This window comes from Mirounga angustirostris, unplaced genomic scaffold (assembly GCF_029215605.1).
Source record: "Mirounga angustirostris isolate CCGP_5_RB_7025 unplaced genomic scaffold, mMirAng1.0.hap1 SCAF_7, whole genome shotgun sequence".
In the NCBI taxonomy this organism is placed as follows: domain Eukaryota; kingdom Metazoa; phylum Chordata; class Mammalia; order Carnivora; family Phocidae; genus Mirounga; species Mirounga angustirostris.
In genome coordinates this window covers 123,443,825-123,461,085 of record NW_026991715.1, presented here as the reverse complement: position 1 = coordinate 123,461,085, position 17,261 = coordinate 123,443,825, and the positions used below count along the sequence as shown (strand labels likewise).

The 17,261-nt window shown below is 43.2% G+C and overlaps 1 protein-coding gene and 1 long non-coding RNA gene across 2 annotated transcripts in view; one reads left to right on the top strand and one right to left on the bottom strand.

Annotated features, from left to right (window-relative positions):
* The window catches only part of LOC135365443 (uncharacterized), a 66,927-nt gene extending 63,139 nt beyond the window's left edge, over window positions 1-3,788 (top strand). The window contains exon 3 of the long non-coding RNA XR_010413307.1: window positions 1,920-3,788. This is a non-coding gene — a long non-coding RNA (uncharacterized LOC135365443). The remainder of the gene's footprint in view (window positions 1-1,919) is intronic.
* The window catches only part of C9 (complement C9), a 53,105-nt gene extending 37,605 nt beyond the window's left edge, over window positions 1-15,500 (bottom strand). The window contains exons 1-4 of the mRNA XM_045887970.1: window positions 15,268-15,500; window positions 4,064-4,169; window positions 3,413-3,557; window positions 2,890-3,037 (exon numbers count right to left, since the gene is read on the bottom strand). Of these exons, the coding sequence (XP_045743926.1) occupies window positions 2,890-3,037; window positions 3,413-3,557; window positions 4,064-4,169; window positions 15,268-15,344 (476 nt within the window). The 5' untranslated portion in view covers window positions 15,345-15,500. The remainder of the gene's footprint in view (window positions 1-2,889; window positions 3,038-3,412; window positions 3,558-4,063; window positions 4,170-15,267) is intronic.
* Window positions 15,501-17,261: the final 1,761 nt, after the last annotated feature.

The following is a 17,261-nucleotide window of genomic DNA, read 5'->3' as shown; positions in this document are numbered from 1 at the left end:
ATATATCCCAGAAACCCTTAGAAGAATAATGGTGATGCATGGTAAATAAATACATAATGTTCATGGGATTGAGGAATATCACCAATATAATAAAGCATGCCATTTTGAGAACTCTTCTTAAATATTAATCACTGATTTCTACTCTTCTATACTCTTAATTCAAAAATTCGGATAATTAATAGCAACTTAAGGAGATCATTGGTTAGTTTTGCTTTGAAGCTAGGGTGTTGATTTACAGGTTTTGCAGTGATGGGGAAAATGATGTGGGTGGAGATGAGCATGTGGGGAGAGGCCAAGGTAAGGTGGCATGGTGAAAAAAACATAGTTTTATAAAAGTCAGAGAAACTTGGGTTTAGTTCCACTGGAAACTAAAGAGTTCTGCTAGAATCTAAAGAGATAAAATGGTCTTACTTGCTTCTCTCATTTTTCTTTTTTCTGTAAAGTGAATGTAATACCTCCCCTGACAACCTCAGGATTATTATGAAAACTCTATAGAGAAAAAAATGTAGAAAAGAAAGTTCAAAGTATTATGCAAATGAAAGCTGTTGGAGAATAATAGGCTTTAGGAAGACTAGTTATAGGTAATTGTTCATGGTAATGGGAATTTAATAAAAAATGCTGGTAGATTTATTCTATGAGGACCTACCTCATTTTTCACCTCTTCAGCCAACCTTCCCCATAACTGGGATCCCACCCTCTTGCATGGTCCTGAAGACTCAGCCCTGTGTCATTCCCTGTCACCAGCCCTTACCGTGGCAAAGCATGATATATTTAGCCAGCTCTCTAGGATGCCTCATTATGAAACTTTCTAGCAAATGTTATATAATAATTTTTTTTCTCTAAACAAAGAAAATGAATAGATTGTGAATGATTATTTTTCAACTGAGAGGGCTAAAATTTCTGTATCCTTTCACAAGGTGCAAATTTGCATTGAGCGAAAATACATAATATATGCAATGCCCTGCTTCAAGCCCATCTGTTTAGATTAAGGAGAAAACTGTTTCTCGGATCCCAAATAAAGCAAAAACAAAGTCATAATGGACTTTCACCACAGACTCACAGTGTCTCCCTAAGGAAAGCAGCAGGATGAGTCAGAACTCATTGGAGCATGCAGTGATCTGGTTCTAAGGTTTCTGACAACCTCCATACCATTTACTGACAATTATTAAAAGAACCTCCTGTGTTTGGAGACAAAGACTGTACACTGGATTCAAGACTCCTACCTTTAGGCTAAGGGCCAAAGACCCTTAGTTCGTGGGCAATACTTGGATGTTGCTAGGACAAGATTTTATAAAGTGAATAAAGGGTGTATGAAATGTTTTATCTGGTGCCTGACTCTTGGTACCCTGGACTTTTCTCTTTATTGAGATTCAAAAGTTCAAGTTCCATCTGGCTTAGAGAGAGAAGACATCTCCATTTATAGCCAACCTCGATCCAGAGGCCTTATCTTAGGAACTGCCCCCTATCCTGGTGTAGGGTTACTCAGCCAGAGCACCACTGACGCTGTGGGTCTGGCTGCTCTGTGCACTGCAGGATGTTTGGCACCATCCAGGGCCTCTACCCACTGGAGGTAGCCGTGTTACCTCACCCCCTGAGTCCTCCATCCCATCCCCCACAGTTGTGACCCCCCTAGAAGAGTTTCCAGGCATTGCTAAATGTCCTCTGGGGAAAAAAATCACCCCTGGTTGGGAACCAGTACCTTAGTCCCTCTATTAGCTTTGCTTTTACCATCATCCCCATCTTCTTTCCTCTCCTTATCCCCATTCCCAGGACTTAAGTCCTGAACCTGAATTTATTTCTAGGGACCCAGTTTCAATCTTACCTGATGCCAACTGACAGTATTTTAGAAGCACTTATTTTCATTAACTCATGAACTGATTGACTGATTCACCTATTTGTCTACTCCCCCCCCCACCCAGGGTTTATGGAGCACCTATGATGAACCAGGCACTGAGATCACGAGGTTGATAAGACACATCGCATGACAGGCAGTGAAACAGAGCCACATGCCATCTCTGTCAATAGACCAGTGGACTTGGGAAAAGCTGTGTCTCTTTTGAGTACAATTTGCCAAGAAATTTACCCAAAGTACCTTTGCTGAAAACAGCTCAGAACAACAAATGGAAACTATGTCATGGATATCCCTGGAATCTTCTCTGACCATATGGAACAGAACAGAACAGCACCTCGGGCCTACGTCATTTTCCTAATTCCCAGAGCGCAGATCTCTGGGTGATGGTCTTTATTCTGTGACACTCTGAGTTCTAAACTGTCCAAGACCTCTCATCCGAGCTTAGCTGGCCAGAGCCCCTATGTTTTGTACAGAAAGTGGGTGAAACTTCACTTTGTAATGAGAACCAGAGTCTCAACACCATCACCATCCACATCAGAACTGCTTCTTCTGCCCTTTCCTCTCGGGTTGACTCTACAATGCTCTACCTCCTGAGAACTGATAACCTGGCGTAGATCCAGGACAAGTTCCCAGGGAAGACCAGCCTTACTGACAATTCAAATATTTGAATGGCCAGACCTACCACTGGCAACTCAATGTCAAGTGGTAACATGTCACTTGAACATTGTTGTGGCCTTCCTGAGGTTCATAACCGAGGTGTGTCATCTCCTGATGGACTCGGAGAAAATCACCTATCCTCCAAATTCTACAGACCCCCTCCTGAGACCAGGCGCTTCGTCCAAATGATCTCGAGATACTCATGTCACACTTACCTTCTTTTAAGCTCAAGCATGTTTCAAGCAGAAGGCAGACCTGGGAGCTGCTCCCCACCCCCACCCCCCGCCCTCGCAGACCCTCCACCACCCTAGCGCGGCAGGCAAGACTGAGGTGCCCCTTCCACCCATCTTCATTTAGAAACATTTAAGCCAAATACGGACCCATAGCCTGCTGTCCGAGCCAGCTCAGATTCTTCCACGATCCTCTCACGGCAAGGGGAACGGAGATCACCTTCACAATCAACCTCATCTGAAAAGTCTCCGCAGTCATTGTCACCGTTACACAGAAGCCCCCTTTTGATGCACCTGCCTGCAATCAAAATCAAGAAAGACACTGCGTGTCTAACGACAGATTTCCTTTCTCTTCCTGAAGTTAGCAAATGGACTTTAATGATAGAGGGGAGGGAACAGGCACACACTTGAATTCTCAGAAGCACCCTTTACAGTTATTTCTGAATTCTTTTTTTTTTTTTACGGTAAATCTAAAGATGCCTTGTTTATTAACTAACTTGTGGAAACCAGGAATCATTGTCTCTGAGGCTGCACCTGCCCCACGGAGGGGTGTGCTGTGCAGCATTTACAGACAGCCCTTTGACCGGCCCCTTTCGCACTTGGAAACACGAGCGTGTAAAAGCAGGCTTCATTCTTTTCGCTCTGTGGTGAGCAAGGGGGATGCAGGGATTACCTGTATCGCATTTAAAGTAATTGCCACAGTCCTCCTCCATGTCTGCACAGGCCTCAGTGGGCTCACACTGTCGTCTGTCTCCCACAGCGTCTATGCACTTCTGCCCGTTGTATTGTCCAAAGATCTCAATGCTCCTTGAGCGGAACTGTGTAAAACCAGCTGGAAATATTAGAATTTCTATGGCCAAAAGGGATAATGATCTAAAACTGCATCCACAACACTGTAGTCCTCCAGACCCAGTTGAGTCGATGGTTTTAAGATGGAAGCCCTAGCACTGGGTGTTATATGCAAACAATGAATCATGGAACACTACATAAAAAACTAATGATGTACTGTATGGTGATTAACATAACATAATAAAAAAAAAAAAGATGGAAGCCCTAAAAGCAGTCACTAATGTTAAAGTAACACCCTGCATGCCAGGGTTGGCCGTCTCTCCTATAGCATCCGGGTCCTCGTGGCACGCATTTACCATTGTGTGCCACGCTGAGATTTCCAGGCAAATCGAGCCTCATTCACGTAGATATTTATCTTTCCTTCTTAGTTTGGAACTCAGCTGGAGGCTCCCTGCCTCCTAGTCCTTTTCCTGGAGATGCTGGGAACACAGTTTCCATTTGGGGTCATGGGTGGGGAATGACAATGAACACTTACCATTTGTTTGAGGCAAGGGTCACATTCTGACCATTCGCTCCAAGAGCTCATTCTGCAGTCGATGGGAAATGGCTTCTCGTTCTCTTGTATTATCTGTGGGCCATAACTAAGATAACAGAATGCGTCAACTTCATGGCATGATGAGTGTCTGTGTCCACAAAGTCTTCCCGAGCCAGTCTGATTTATTTACTACTTTTCTGCCTTCCAAATCAAAGGACTTATCCTTTTTTTTTTTTTTTTAAGATTTTATTTATTTATTTGAGAGAGAAAGCAAGAGATAGAGCACAAGCAGGGGAGAGAGGGAGAAACAGGCTCCCTCCTGAGCAGGGAGACCAGTTCGGGGCTCGATCCCAGGACTCTGGGATCACGACCTGAGCAGACGCTTAACCAACTGAACCATCCAGGTGCCTCGCAAATCAAAGGACTAATCCTTTTACTAGATCTCTCATTTGGCATTTGATCGTATGCTGCTCTGTGTTTTCATCTGGTCTTCTTGTTGAATTCTCGTACTGCTTTGTGACTTAACTTTCGACCTAACCAAAAGATAGTAATGGTGATGAGAAAAACGGGCAAGTCATCCTGCTGCCTGTTTTACATTGATTAGTCTTAGATTTCCCACTACCTTCTGAACTCAGTGAGGCTAGAGACCTTGTTTCACTTTGTGTCCCCCAGAGTCTGAAAAAGCCTCCAGTTGCCTGGTTCTCTTGCAAATGTAAGCCAGCCAGCCCAGCCGCTCCTGTAGCCAGCACCTGGGATATAATGGTGTGCAAAACAACAAAACAAAATAAAGCAAAAACTATGATCCCCAAACTAAAAGAGCTTATATTCTAAATAACAACATCAGTGATCTGGGACACTTCTAAACCTGTGCAGCTTGCATATCAAGTTCTTGGAACATAGTAGGTGCTCAGTAAATGTTTTCTGAACACAAATGAATAACTACGTGCAAGAAGGGGCAGGAAGTTCTTGATCATGTTTTCTTGGGCAGATCTAGGTCTATATTTCTCTAGGCTACAATCTCCTAGTGAACCACCCACATTCTACTTGTGCATGATTTGTCTGTCAATAAGGCAGACTTTAAGACTGGAGACATCCTACACCATCCAGAAAATCAGAGGGTCTGATAAGCATCCATCTTTTAAAAGGACAGGTTACACCTATATTAAAAAGGCTGCCAAAACTCTTTGGTGAACCTGCTTTCCTGGAAGCCTGAGTATTAGCGTGAATCTGAAACTACAGGGCTGAGAAATTCTCTGCTAGAGCTTTTCCATAAAACTAAGATCTCCTCTGGAACTATTGGGCCTCATCAAGAGGCAACGGCAGATGCGCCTTTATGATCTATAGCAGTGGGTCTCCATACACTGCATGTCATAATCCTCAGATATTAAAAATAGGAATTTGTATGATTGTGATTGTCACTCCAAAACAATTAAATCAGGCTTTCTGAGGATGGGCTCCAGGCACCAAATGTTTTTAAAAAGTACCCCAAGTGATTCTCATGTTCATGCACTGTTGAGAAACACCGCATCAGAGCATATTCATGAAATCTGAAAGGGTACAGTTCGAGTAGGTTGGGGGTGCTCATTATATCAATATAGCTCAAACATGAAGCTACCACTAACTTGAAAATATCACTGAGCTGGTTTATCATTAATGTTGGGAATTACTCTAGGCTCTATTTATTAATGTCTCTATGGATCTTTTCAATATCTTTGTTTCTCCAGTATTAGTCCTGTTGCCTTCAACTGGATTATCTGCTCCTGTCTATCTTTTTTGTATTTATCACTTACTTAGATGGTCAGGTTAGCATTTTGTTTTAGCATCTCCCCCAAAGAGATTACTCCCTTGGTTCTAAAAAATTCACCCTATAGATCAGTGACATGATACTTTTATCCTTCCCACCTGCCACTGAGAACAGCTTCAGTGAATAACTAGTTCAGAGGGTGAAGTACGGAATGAAGGATCATGATGGAAGGTAAAATCCACTGTAAACACTCCAGAGTGAGGAGTGGGCAAGCCTAGAACCCAGCCAGTGATGGGGGCTGATGAGAAAGGCTGTTCATCTTTTTCACACACAAGGACCGGGATCCTGCTCCGAAGATATTGGCATCGCCCATACACTGTTCTCTAACATCCTTTACATAAATAATAACACCGCATTAATTATGTACACACTGATTCCCTTCTTTGTCAGCTTCTAACTAAAGGACTCCTTTTCTTTTTTACAGATTTGACTCACACTCTGGACTTAGTAGAGAGCTCTGGCGTTGATCTTTTATTGCCCTCCTAGACCACGATTTGGATTCATCCCTGGAATGACCCTCTAGGAAAGTCCTCTATCACATCTTTGCCCTGGGAGTGAGACTTACAGCCCTCTAGATATCAGGCGCAGTGTATTTGTTGGCTTACTAGTTCTGTCATAACCAGATCCCACAGACCATGTGGCTGAAACAACAGAAATTTATCTTCTCATAGTTCTGAAGGCTTGAAGTCTGAGATCAAGGTGTCTGCAGGGTTGGTTTCTTGTGAGGCTTCTCTCCTTGGCTTGTAGATGGCCATCTTCAGATGATCTTTCCTCTCTACAGCTCTGTACAAATTTACTCTTCTTATAAGGACTCTTCTTATAAGTCGTATTGGGTCAGAGCCCACCATAATGACCCCATATTAACTTAATTGCCTCTTTAAAGACCCTACCTCCAAATACAGTCATATTCTGAGATATTGGGGGTTAGGACTTCAACATATGAATGGGGGGAGGGGACACAATTCAGCTCACAACATTCAATAAATTTTTTTTAATTAAGCAGTTTCTTCTATTTGTCTACTAGTTTTACTAGACAATTTTCAAATCTCATTTTCTCATTAATCTTTTATTCTACCACTGAGACTTCATTTTGTAGGCGTTATTAGTTCTCTTTTACAGATGAGAAACTAAAACCAGAACTACACTACTTATCCAAAGTTGGACAGTTAGTGGCAAAACTGGATTCGGAATCTACTTCTCTCCACTCCTAGTTCACTGCAATTTTGCCCTGTTCCCTATGCTGCCTCCCTTTCCCATCACCAATCAAATCCTAAAAGGTCATAGTCAACACTTTTTGGATATAATAGTCTTATGACTTTTTAGACATTTTGAAATACAGTAAGTTAACAAAAATTTTCTTTCTTCCTTGCTTTCTCTCTTCCTTTCCTTCCTTCCTTCTTCCCTCCTTTCTTTCTTTCTTTCTTTCTTTCTTTCTTTCTTTCTTTCTTTCTTTCTTCTTTCTTTCTTTCTTTCTTCTTTCTTTCTTTCCTTCTTTCTTAATAGAGCCATTCTAGGTAAAGTACATCAGTTGGACAACTTGGTTCTTGCCTGGATCTATTTTAAGCTTAAACCTAAATGATGTCAAATTAGGCAAAAATAAACTGAAAAGTGTGAGCATCTGGCTGTTTTCTCTTCATTGCACCAGATACCTGGTTACTTGGAGGCAAAATAAGCAGGACTCTGGGGAATTATCAGGAGGAAATAGTAGATTATGCAAAAGGAATGTGTAACTGAAATGAATGTACTACATAAATATTAAGAAAGAAGATAAGTGATCTTGGATAGCTCCTTCTGAGCCCACTGCTCCTTCCTGAGCTCCTCTGACTCACTAGGCAGATAATGTTTTGTGGCTCAAAGACTGTGTATGCACCATGCTTACCACCTGCCGTTCACCCTGCTGAGTTATTAGGCTGAGTGGAGAAGTATTTGTAAAGCACTTTCTGGATTCCTAGATGAAATGTGTTTATCAAGTAAAACGTATCTCTAAGTGTTTCAATCTCAGCTTGAAAGTCACTTCCCAGATCAAAGTGATGTATATCAACACAACAGGAGGTCTAACTCTGGGCCAGGAATGCATTAAATGAAGGGCCCTTGATGTATGCCTGCTTCCATCTCCCGGCCATGACAAGCTTCCAGCTTTAGTAAAAGGAAACCTCAGGAGCAGCTCACTCTCCAGGACACATTGTGGCAGACCCAGGCGAAAAAACACCTGCCATAGGAAGGAATCTTTTTGTCAATAAATAAGACAATGTGGCTCCTGTGAGTGGAGAAATATAAGCTAATTAGGACTGCATTCTTAACCCACAGATCTGCCAGTTGGCTTAGTTCATGCAATTCATCAAGACGAAAAGATAATATAACAGCAGTGTCCAACACTCATTTTTTTCAGGACCTTTCCTGATTTTCCAAGTATTATTTAGGAGCTTCTTTCATGTGCTCCCAATGAGGCAATATTCAACGACCTTTATGGAGGGCCTGCTCTGTGTCAGGAATGCTTCTAGTGGCTGGGGCTACAAAACAATGTCCTTACCACCATGGAGCCTACATTCTAGTGGGTGAGATACACAATAAACGAGTATCCAGCAACTATAACATGCAAGATCAGTGAAGACATATGAACTGTAAAGGAAAATAAAGCAGGATAAGAGGATAGAGAGGGCTCTAGGGCTGGGGTAGGGGAAGGAGCTTTCTTATATGGGGTAGTCAAAGAACCCTCACAGAGGAGGTGTGGTGATGTAAAAATGTGTTCACAATTTTTTTGGTCATTCTTCCCATCAAAGACGGGGTCTATGTGCCCTCCACCTGAAGCCGTTAGTGTCTTTCTTAACACCTTGATGAGTAGAATGCAGTAGAAGTGAGCCCGGATCACTTAAAGCCTAAGGTTCGAGAAGGCCATGCAAATTCTGCTGGCTTATCTCAAGACATGTGCTCTGCGAGCCTTTTCCCACTATGTATGAAACTGACTACCCTGAGTCTACCACATGGAGGACAGAGAGAAAGAGAGAGATAGAGAGACAGATTCTCAAGGAAAATCAATTGTTCCAGCCCCTAGCAGTTTGGGTCTTCCCAGCGCAAATGACAGGCACGAGTGAAGAAGCCATGATAAGAATCCCGGGCTCAGCCACCATCTGACTACATCCATGTGGGAGACCCATGGGAACACCTTCACTGAGCCCAGTCAACCCTTGGACTCATGAATCAGTAAAATAATTGGTATTGTTTTAAGCTACTGTCTTGGGATGGTTTGTTACATAGCAAAAGTGACCAGAACAGAAGGTGATACTTGATGAGATACTTGGATGAATTCAGAGAGAAGCTATGTGAGTATCTGGAAAACAAGTGTTCTATACTAGGGGAAAGTAAGTGCAAAGGCCCTGAGACAGTATGTCGGAGGCACAGAAGTACAGTGACAGAGCAGAGTGAGCAAAAAGAGGGTGGCAGACATGCCTGGATAAACAGGTAGGGTGCAGCTCCTTCTTTGTAGGCTGTGGTGAGGAGTTTGGATTTGATTCTGAGCTTGATGGAAATTCTTAGAGGAGTATGAGAACAGGAGTAACACCCAGAGTTATGTTTTCAAAAGATTTAAAAATGTCTCTCGTTGTTAGATGGAAAACTGATTAGTGGGGTGTGGGCAGGATGGATACAGGCCAGAAATGATAGTGATTTCGGCTAGAATAGTCACAGTGGAGATAGCAGGCAGTGGGCAGATTTGGGATATATTTTAAAGATAATACCACCAGACGTGCCGTTAGATTGCCCGTGGGAAGGATGCAAATAGAGAAGTCACCTGTGATTCCCCAGTTATTACCTGAGTAACTCTGTGAGTAGTGGTGTAGGTTGGGTGAGGTCGGTAGAGAAATCAATGGGTATGTTTTGGACATGTTAAGTTTGGGATGCCTGTTAGATTTTCAAGAGCTGCTGACTTAAGTAATTAGACATTGTGTTCAGGGAAGCAGGGTGCACCATAGATATAAAATTGAGAGTTGTCAGAATGTTAAGTGCTATGTCGCTCCATGAGGCTAGATGTGAGTGTGTGTCTGGAGTAAGGCTGAGGATGAGCCAACATTTAACGGAAATGTTACAACATGTCTGTAGGCTGATGGGAATGATTGGATACAAAGGGAGCTATTGGTGATGCAGGAGGGAGGGGCAGAGTTACAGGAGCAAAGTCCTTGAAGAGCTGGAACAGAGGAAGCCAGTGCACGAGTGGAATGGTGACAGTCACAGGAACATATCTCCCTTAGCATCATGGGCTTCACTCGGAGACATTGGCTGAGTTTCAGTCGCTGTATATTTGTTTATATTCCTAGAATCTTCTGATTCGTAGTCAGACGCGTTATCCATTGCGCCACTGGCCCCGTTGTTTATACTCCTTAGTAGACTGTAAGCCCAGTGAGGGCAGAGACCCGTGTAACACGTTCAGTATTAAGCTGCAGTTCTTGATGCAATGTCTGGCCCGTGTTGCAAACTCAATAAATATTTGCTGTACTACCTGGATGAATAAACAAATGACCATCCATGTCCAATAGTAGTTGACAAATAAATTATCTGTTAACTTGTATTGAATGTGAATATTAAAAACACAGGTGTATACCACCAGAGAAGGAGGGAAAACTGACATGTTGGATATATTCAATTTAATAATTAAGCCTAGCTTTTCCATTAACAGATGTTTGGGTACTTTCCCAGATTGTTGAGATAAATTTAACTCAAATAAATGGAATGATAATTGCTAACATTTGGGAGTGTTTAGTCTACATCAGGAACTCTTCGAAGCCTTTATTCTTATAACCTTACTTAATTTTTACATCAGCTCTATGAGATATCTATGACTAGTATTATCACACTTTAATCATTTTTTTTCAAGATTTTATTTATTTATTTGAGAGAGAGAGAATGAGAGACAGAGAGCACGAGAGGGAGGAGGGTCAGAGGGAGAAGCAGACTCCCTGCCGAGCAGGGAGCCCGATGCGGGACTCAATCCTGGGACTCCAGGATCATGACCTGAGCCGAAGGCAGTCGCTTAACCAACTGAGCCACCCAGGCGCCCCTATTATCACACTTTAAAGATAATGAACTGAGCCACAGAGATGGTGAGTAATTTTCCTCAGGTTACACAGCAGAGGGCACTTGGTGGCCAGGTTGGGATTCAAACCCAGGCAGTTTCTCTCCAAGGGCCACCTACCTAGCCACTCTTGGGACTTCTAACTCCCAGTTTAGTGCTCCTTCTTAGCTATTTGAAAAATGAAGACTGAGATAAATATGAAAATTATAACTACACCAAAACCACACCACCTATACATTCAAAAGATGAATGACAGATTGGGGGAGATGTTTGTAATTCATACCAGAGACAAAGGACTAGTTTATAAAGTGGTTATAGAAATCCATAAGAGAAAGACAAGAAGCTCAACGGGAAAAAGAGTAAAGGACATGGACTGTCACAAAGGAAAACATACACATGGCCTTTAAACAGATAAAAAGATATGCAGCATTATTGTGGGAATCATTTCATAATGCATAAAAACATTGAATCATCATGATGTACACCTGAAACTAATAGGATGTTGTATATCAATTATACTTCAATTAAAAAATAATAAAAAGAGAGAGAGGGAAATTAAAACTATTTGAAGATACCATTTTTTTACCTATGAGACTGGCAAATACCAAAAAGTTGGCCCAGAGCTGTTGGCAAGGCTGTGGGTTAAATAAGCACACTCACACTCTGCTGGGCAAAGTGCAAAGTGGTACAAACCTCCTGGGGCCACGGGACCATTTTAGCAAAGTGACAAAGGTGATTTCCTTTTGACTCCTTTACATCATTTCTGGGAATTAGTCCTCAGGTATAACTATCTACTTGCAAAATGATATAGGACTAAAAATATCCATTGCAACATTGTTTATAGTACAAAAGGTTGGAAACAACCTAAGTTTTCATCAATCAAAGATAGATTAACTGGACTGCCTATCCACACAATGGGACATTAATCAGTTGTGAGGAGAATTAGGAAGTTTCTTCTAAACTGATGCAGCAAGGTTTCCAGGATATATTGTAAAGAAAAAAGGAAAAAACAAAGTACAAGATAGTATGTAAAAGAAAGGGGAAGTATAAGATTACATATGACTCTATGCTTTAATCTGCACTAAAACATTCTGGAAGGATGCACAGAAAGCTAATGAAGGTGGCTGCCTCTGGGAATAGGGTAGGGCAAGAGGGGTAGGATTCTAAGTACTTTATATGTAAAAACGTAAATCTCATGAAAAGTTATGGGTGGGGAAATCAAGACTTCTCAATGTATACCTTGTTATATTTTTTGATCTTTGAACCGTGGGTTCAATATGTTGTTATTTACAAATTAAAAAAATATATAATGATAGCTGTGCCCATGGAGCCCTCAAAGCTGCCCCTTCACTGTGCGAAGGACATGGCATGAATTATCAGGAATTTCACATAGCAAGTCACAGTTGTATTCTCAGTTTGCAGGTGAGGGACAGATTTAGAGAAATCAAGGACTTTGCCTAGGGTCACGAAGCTAATAAACTATAGACCCTGGAATCAAACTCAGGCCACCCAGTTCCAGGGCCTGTGTTAAGAGCTATGACTATACTAACACACCGGTTTTAACATTTCTACTCCACATTGAGAGACCTAAGAGATGATGCCCTGCTTATGACCTGTCTTCATGGGCCCTCTTATGTTTATCCATCCCCAACGATTCTCCGGTAGCAATAGCTCATGGTCACTGTGGCTCCAGGTTAAGTATGTGCAGCCAGGTGATATCCCCTGAAGGCTAGCTATAATTCTATCCCTTCCTTTCCTCAATCAGAGAGCCTATCAAAGCAATAGCAAGTTATTATTTTAAAGAATATTTCAAATATACTGAGTTTTGTGCCAGGCACAGATGTTGTAAATACAACATATATATAATAATTTAACTGTCACAGAGACCCTTATTAGATAGGTGCTGTTGTTGTCACTGTTATGGGGTGAATTGTGTCCCCCCACCCCACCCCCCTGCCCAGAAAGTTGAAGTTCTAACCCCTGTACCTCAGAATGTGACCTTATTTGGAAAGAGGGTCTTTACAGAGGAAATCAAGTTAAAGTGAATTCATTAGTGTGGGCCCTAATCCAATATGATTGGTGTCCTTATAAAAAGAGAAAATTTGGAACCTGACAAACATGCACAGAGGAAAGATGATCGAAGATAGCCCTGCGGTGCCAGAGCCAGGCACTGGAATTAGGTAGCTATGAGCCCAGGATGCCAAAGTTTGCCGGCCACCAGCAGAAACTAGGAAGAATCCTACCCAGGGTCTCAGAGGGAGCACAGCCCCACGGACACCTTGATTTCAGACCTCCAGCCTCCAGAATCGTGAGATAATAGATTTCTGTTGTTGGAAGCCGCCTGGTTTGTGGTACTAGGAAATGAATGCAACTGCCATCCTACAGATGAGGGAACCAAGGAACAGAAAGGTTGAGTAACCTGCCCAAACTTACATGGTTCGTTCGTTAGTAATGGCGCCTGGAGCTGAGTTTGGGAAGCCTTGCTCCAGAGGAGTGTGCCATTCTGATCAAATCTGTATTTAAAAAAATCATTTGCAAACTCCAGGTCTCTGGTCGAACTGTGTGTCTCACTTCATGATGGATATGAACACTCTGTTTTGATCTCAACCCTCTATCAAGGGGCAGAGCACCGAGTGTTCGAGCAGGGTAACCCTAACAAACTCCTAAGGGGCTTGGCGGTGAGAGCGCTCCAACCCAAATCCGGCTCAGCAGTGCAGCTGCTTAGAGCTGGGGGGCCGACCAAGGGGCCTTTGTGGTCCTCCCTGCAACAGCTGAGTGTGGCCGGGACCCGGGGGCACAAACTTCAAAGTGGTTGCAGCCTTCCCCGCAGCCTCTCATTTTTGATCAGCGGGAGTCTCAATCCAGGAATGCGGGTTGTTTAAATTATTTTTTTAACTTAAGAAAGGGTCAGGGTAAGTACCAGAAGGCTAAAGCAACTTTCACTAACTGCCTTCCCAAATCCCCCTTGTGCCGATTGCCCGGTAAGTGAAAATGTTTTCTGAATGGAACAAGGCTTTTTAGCTCACGGGGGTAGAGGAAGTGAGGGCACGAAGGAAAGCCTGGTGCAGCCTTTAGCCGAACCCGCAGCTCCGTGAGCCCCTACTGGACGGCGCAGCCCTGTGAGCGAACCACCTGCCCAGTGGGGCCCAGGAGCTGTGGCGGCCCCCGCTGCAGCCGAGGGGCTAAGGAAGATTGCTTGCCGTGGCCATCCGATTCCAAAACAGAATTTGGTTAAACCAAGAGTCAGATGACCGAGTGGAAATGGCTGCAGGTTGCAGTGATGTCTGGGCAGAGGGTGAGCGTCTGGGCAGATATTGTCCCCCAGCTACACTGTCAAAACCCGAAATAGTTCAATGCTGTCCCCAAATTGGATCATTCTGTATTGGATGGTGTACGTGTTCTCCAGCAATTCTGGGTGCAGCATAGGTATTCAGTAAGCACATAGTACCTGCGTGATTTGTTTCCTGGCTCGGCTTGGTATGAGCTTCCTGTTCCCAATTAGGGTCAGAACAAAAGGAGAGAAAGTCAGTCTTTGCAGGAAGCATGGCTGACAGGTCCACAGGATGGTGATTCTTCTTTTTTTTGTTGTTTTTAAAGATTTTATTTATTTATTTGAGACAGAGAGAATGAGAGAGAGAGAGCACATGAGAGGGGGGAGGGTCAGAGGGAGAAGCAGGCTCTCCGCTGAGCAGGGATCCGGATGCGGGACTCGATCCAGGGACTCCAGGATCATGACTTGAGTCGAAGGCAGTCGCTCAACCAACTGAGCCACCCAGGCGCCCTGGTGATTCTTCTCGAAAGGAAGAACTACAACCCTAAGCCTGAGGTCAAAATGTGTGCCTCTGGACACAACTTGGGATGTCAAGGAGGAGAAGCAAAATGCCTAACCTTCGCCTGACACGGGGGCACAAAGGTGAGGTAGCCCATTGTCAAGAGTGGTAGACAATGGAGGCAGAATGAGGGAGAGGCTAATTTTCTTTCTTTTAAACTTTTCGGATGTGAGATACTGATATACTCAGGTTTATCAATCATACCCTGGTGAAAACCAGCTTTGTTTCATAATTCCAAGTATTGAAAGACTATCTCGGCCTTAACATTTGAATGCCTTGTTTAAAAGAAATTGCTGGAAACGGCCACAGGTTTCCTTAGAGAACTCTCAGAGACACACCCCTGCACTTTTCCTCCCCTTTTTTCAAACTTTGAGGCTATCTATCTCAATGTGGGTTGACATTTTTTTTTTTTTTTTTTTTTTTACCTGCTTTCCTGCTAAGAAGTAGACCTTGAAATATCAAAGCCGGCAGTGAAATTCCAGAGACAAACAGAAAAGCGACTCACCTAGCAGTGGGCCCAGCGGTCAGGACACTGATTTCTATAATGCACAGAGCCAAGGCAAACCTCTGGCCCGCAGACATCTGCTCTGGCTAAGACGGCTCCGCAGTGTATGGCCGATAGGTCCAGCAAGGCGTTTATCTGCAAGGGGCCGGAGAACTGGGGGAACAATTATTGCTTGTTTTCGGTCAGGATTTTTGTCAAACTGGGCTTCCTGGGAGCCAAAGTCCAATCAAAGGAGAGTCATGTCGTAATTCTTGGCCTACTGTTTTCTCATATTGATGAGCATATTCGGGCATCCAGCCCGTGAGTGCTGAATTGACTAAGATTAGTGGGAGCGTTGAAAACAAACAAACAAACAAAAAACAGAAGAGAACTCCAGTGTTTCTCATCTGGGGAGACTCTGGGTGGAAGGATGAGAGAGTGTGCAATTTGGGGGAAAATGGGTCTGGGGATGGTTCTCAGAGAGGCATAAATTAGTAAAAGAAATTAGTCAAAGAACTGTGGTGACTGGAAAGGAGGCAGGGACCGATGTGGCCATCTGAGACTGCGCCGTGTGGGTTATTGATGCACGGGTACTGCCAAGTGCAAAATGCAGTTACAAAGCTGGCTGTCTTTATAGACCCGGTGGATCATTCTGAAGAATCTAGGTAAAGTCCTTAAGGCGTGTACACCATCCCACAGGAGGATACGTTCTCCTTATCTCAGAAATGCACCTGTCAGCAAGATAGATCCTGAGATGGAGCAATTTGCTCCAGTCCATCCTAAAGGACCCCCTCCCTGCATATTTTTACTTTCTCTGGGACTGGTGGAAAGGGTAAAGTGTTTTCGAAGTGCCAGAGAATGTGGGTGTCACGGCTGCTCTTAAAACACTGGTTGTTCAATAGAATGACCCGGAACCTGTGCAAAACCATTGATGCCGGCCCACCCCCCACTGAATTCTAATTTAATTGATCTGGGATGGGACCCTGCATCCGTGTTTTTTTAAAGCTTACTGGGTCATTCAAATGCGTGGCCAGGGTCGGGATTTAGAATGACCAGCTTGAGAAGCAGTATTTCATTAAGTTTTTGAAAAAATGTCTGTGGACACAGGACTTAAGGGGCCTTCATCAATACTTATTAATTACAAAGAGGCAATTTTCAAGCATTAGCACATACGCAGTCTGATAAAAAACAGAGGGTGGGGTTGAGGGATAACAGACAGCTAGTTTTTCCAGCACCACCCTACCTTTCCACTAATGGTCCTCCTTAGAGTAAAAGTTATTTATTCTCCACAAGCTTTCTTGCCTTCCTTTCCTTTTCATGTGGAGAGTTTGAGATCTCTCATGGGGCTAATTTCATTGGTACCTGAGTTTGTTGTCAACCTGCAGACAGTGCAGAACTGCCAAGTAATGCGGTGATTCGAATGTGGGCAGCAACCCTCATCTCTATGCCAATGATGAAATCTATGCCCAAGACACTTCTTGCGAGTCTTAGCTAATGACAAGTGGGCTGCACCCAGATAGAGTAGGAATTTGTCAAGCATGATGGAGCAATGCTGGACTCTTACGTGGCCTCTCTGGACCCTGCCAGGGTACTTATCAGAAAGGACTTGGAAGCAGGCAAGATAAGATGATGCTTTATGCTAGTTAGGCTTAATGCTCATTGGTTAGACTTGGCGATACTTGATAATTAGATGTGAATGAACATTGAAAATCACCTCTGTCCTTGGAGACTGACTGAGTGTCCCTTACCCCCCCACCCCGGGTGGAAGAGGGGAGAAGGGGAATTCCTTAGCTGGCTGGTTAAATGCTGAATTGCTCTGTAGAAGTTCTATTTATTTTATCCCCATGGTTCAGGCTAAATGTAATGTAGCAAAGGAATGGGAGCAGTAGAATAGAACAACAATATATTAATTATATATTATATGTTAGTGACATGTAAAATATAATATACATTACATTTTTGTAGTGCTCTTAACTCCTCTTTGCCCTTAACATCTATTATGTATCTGACATGTT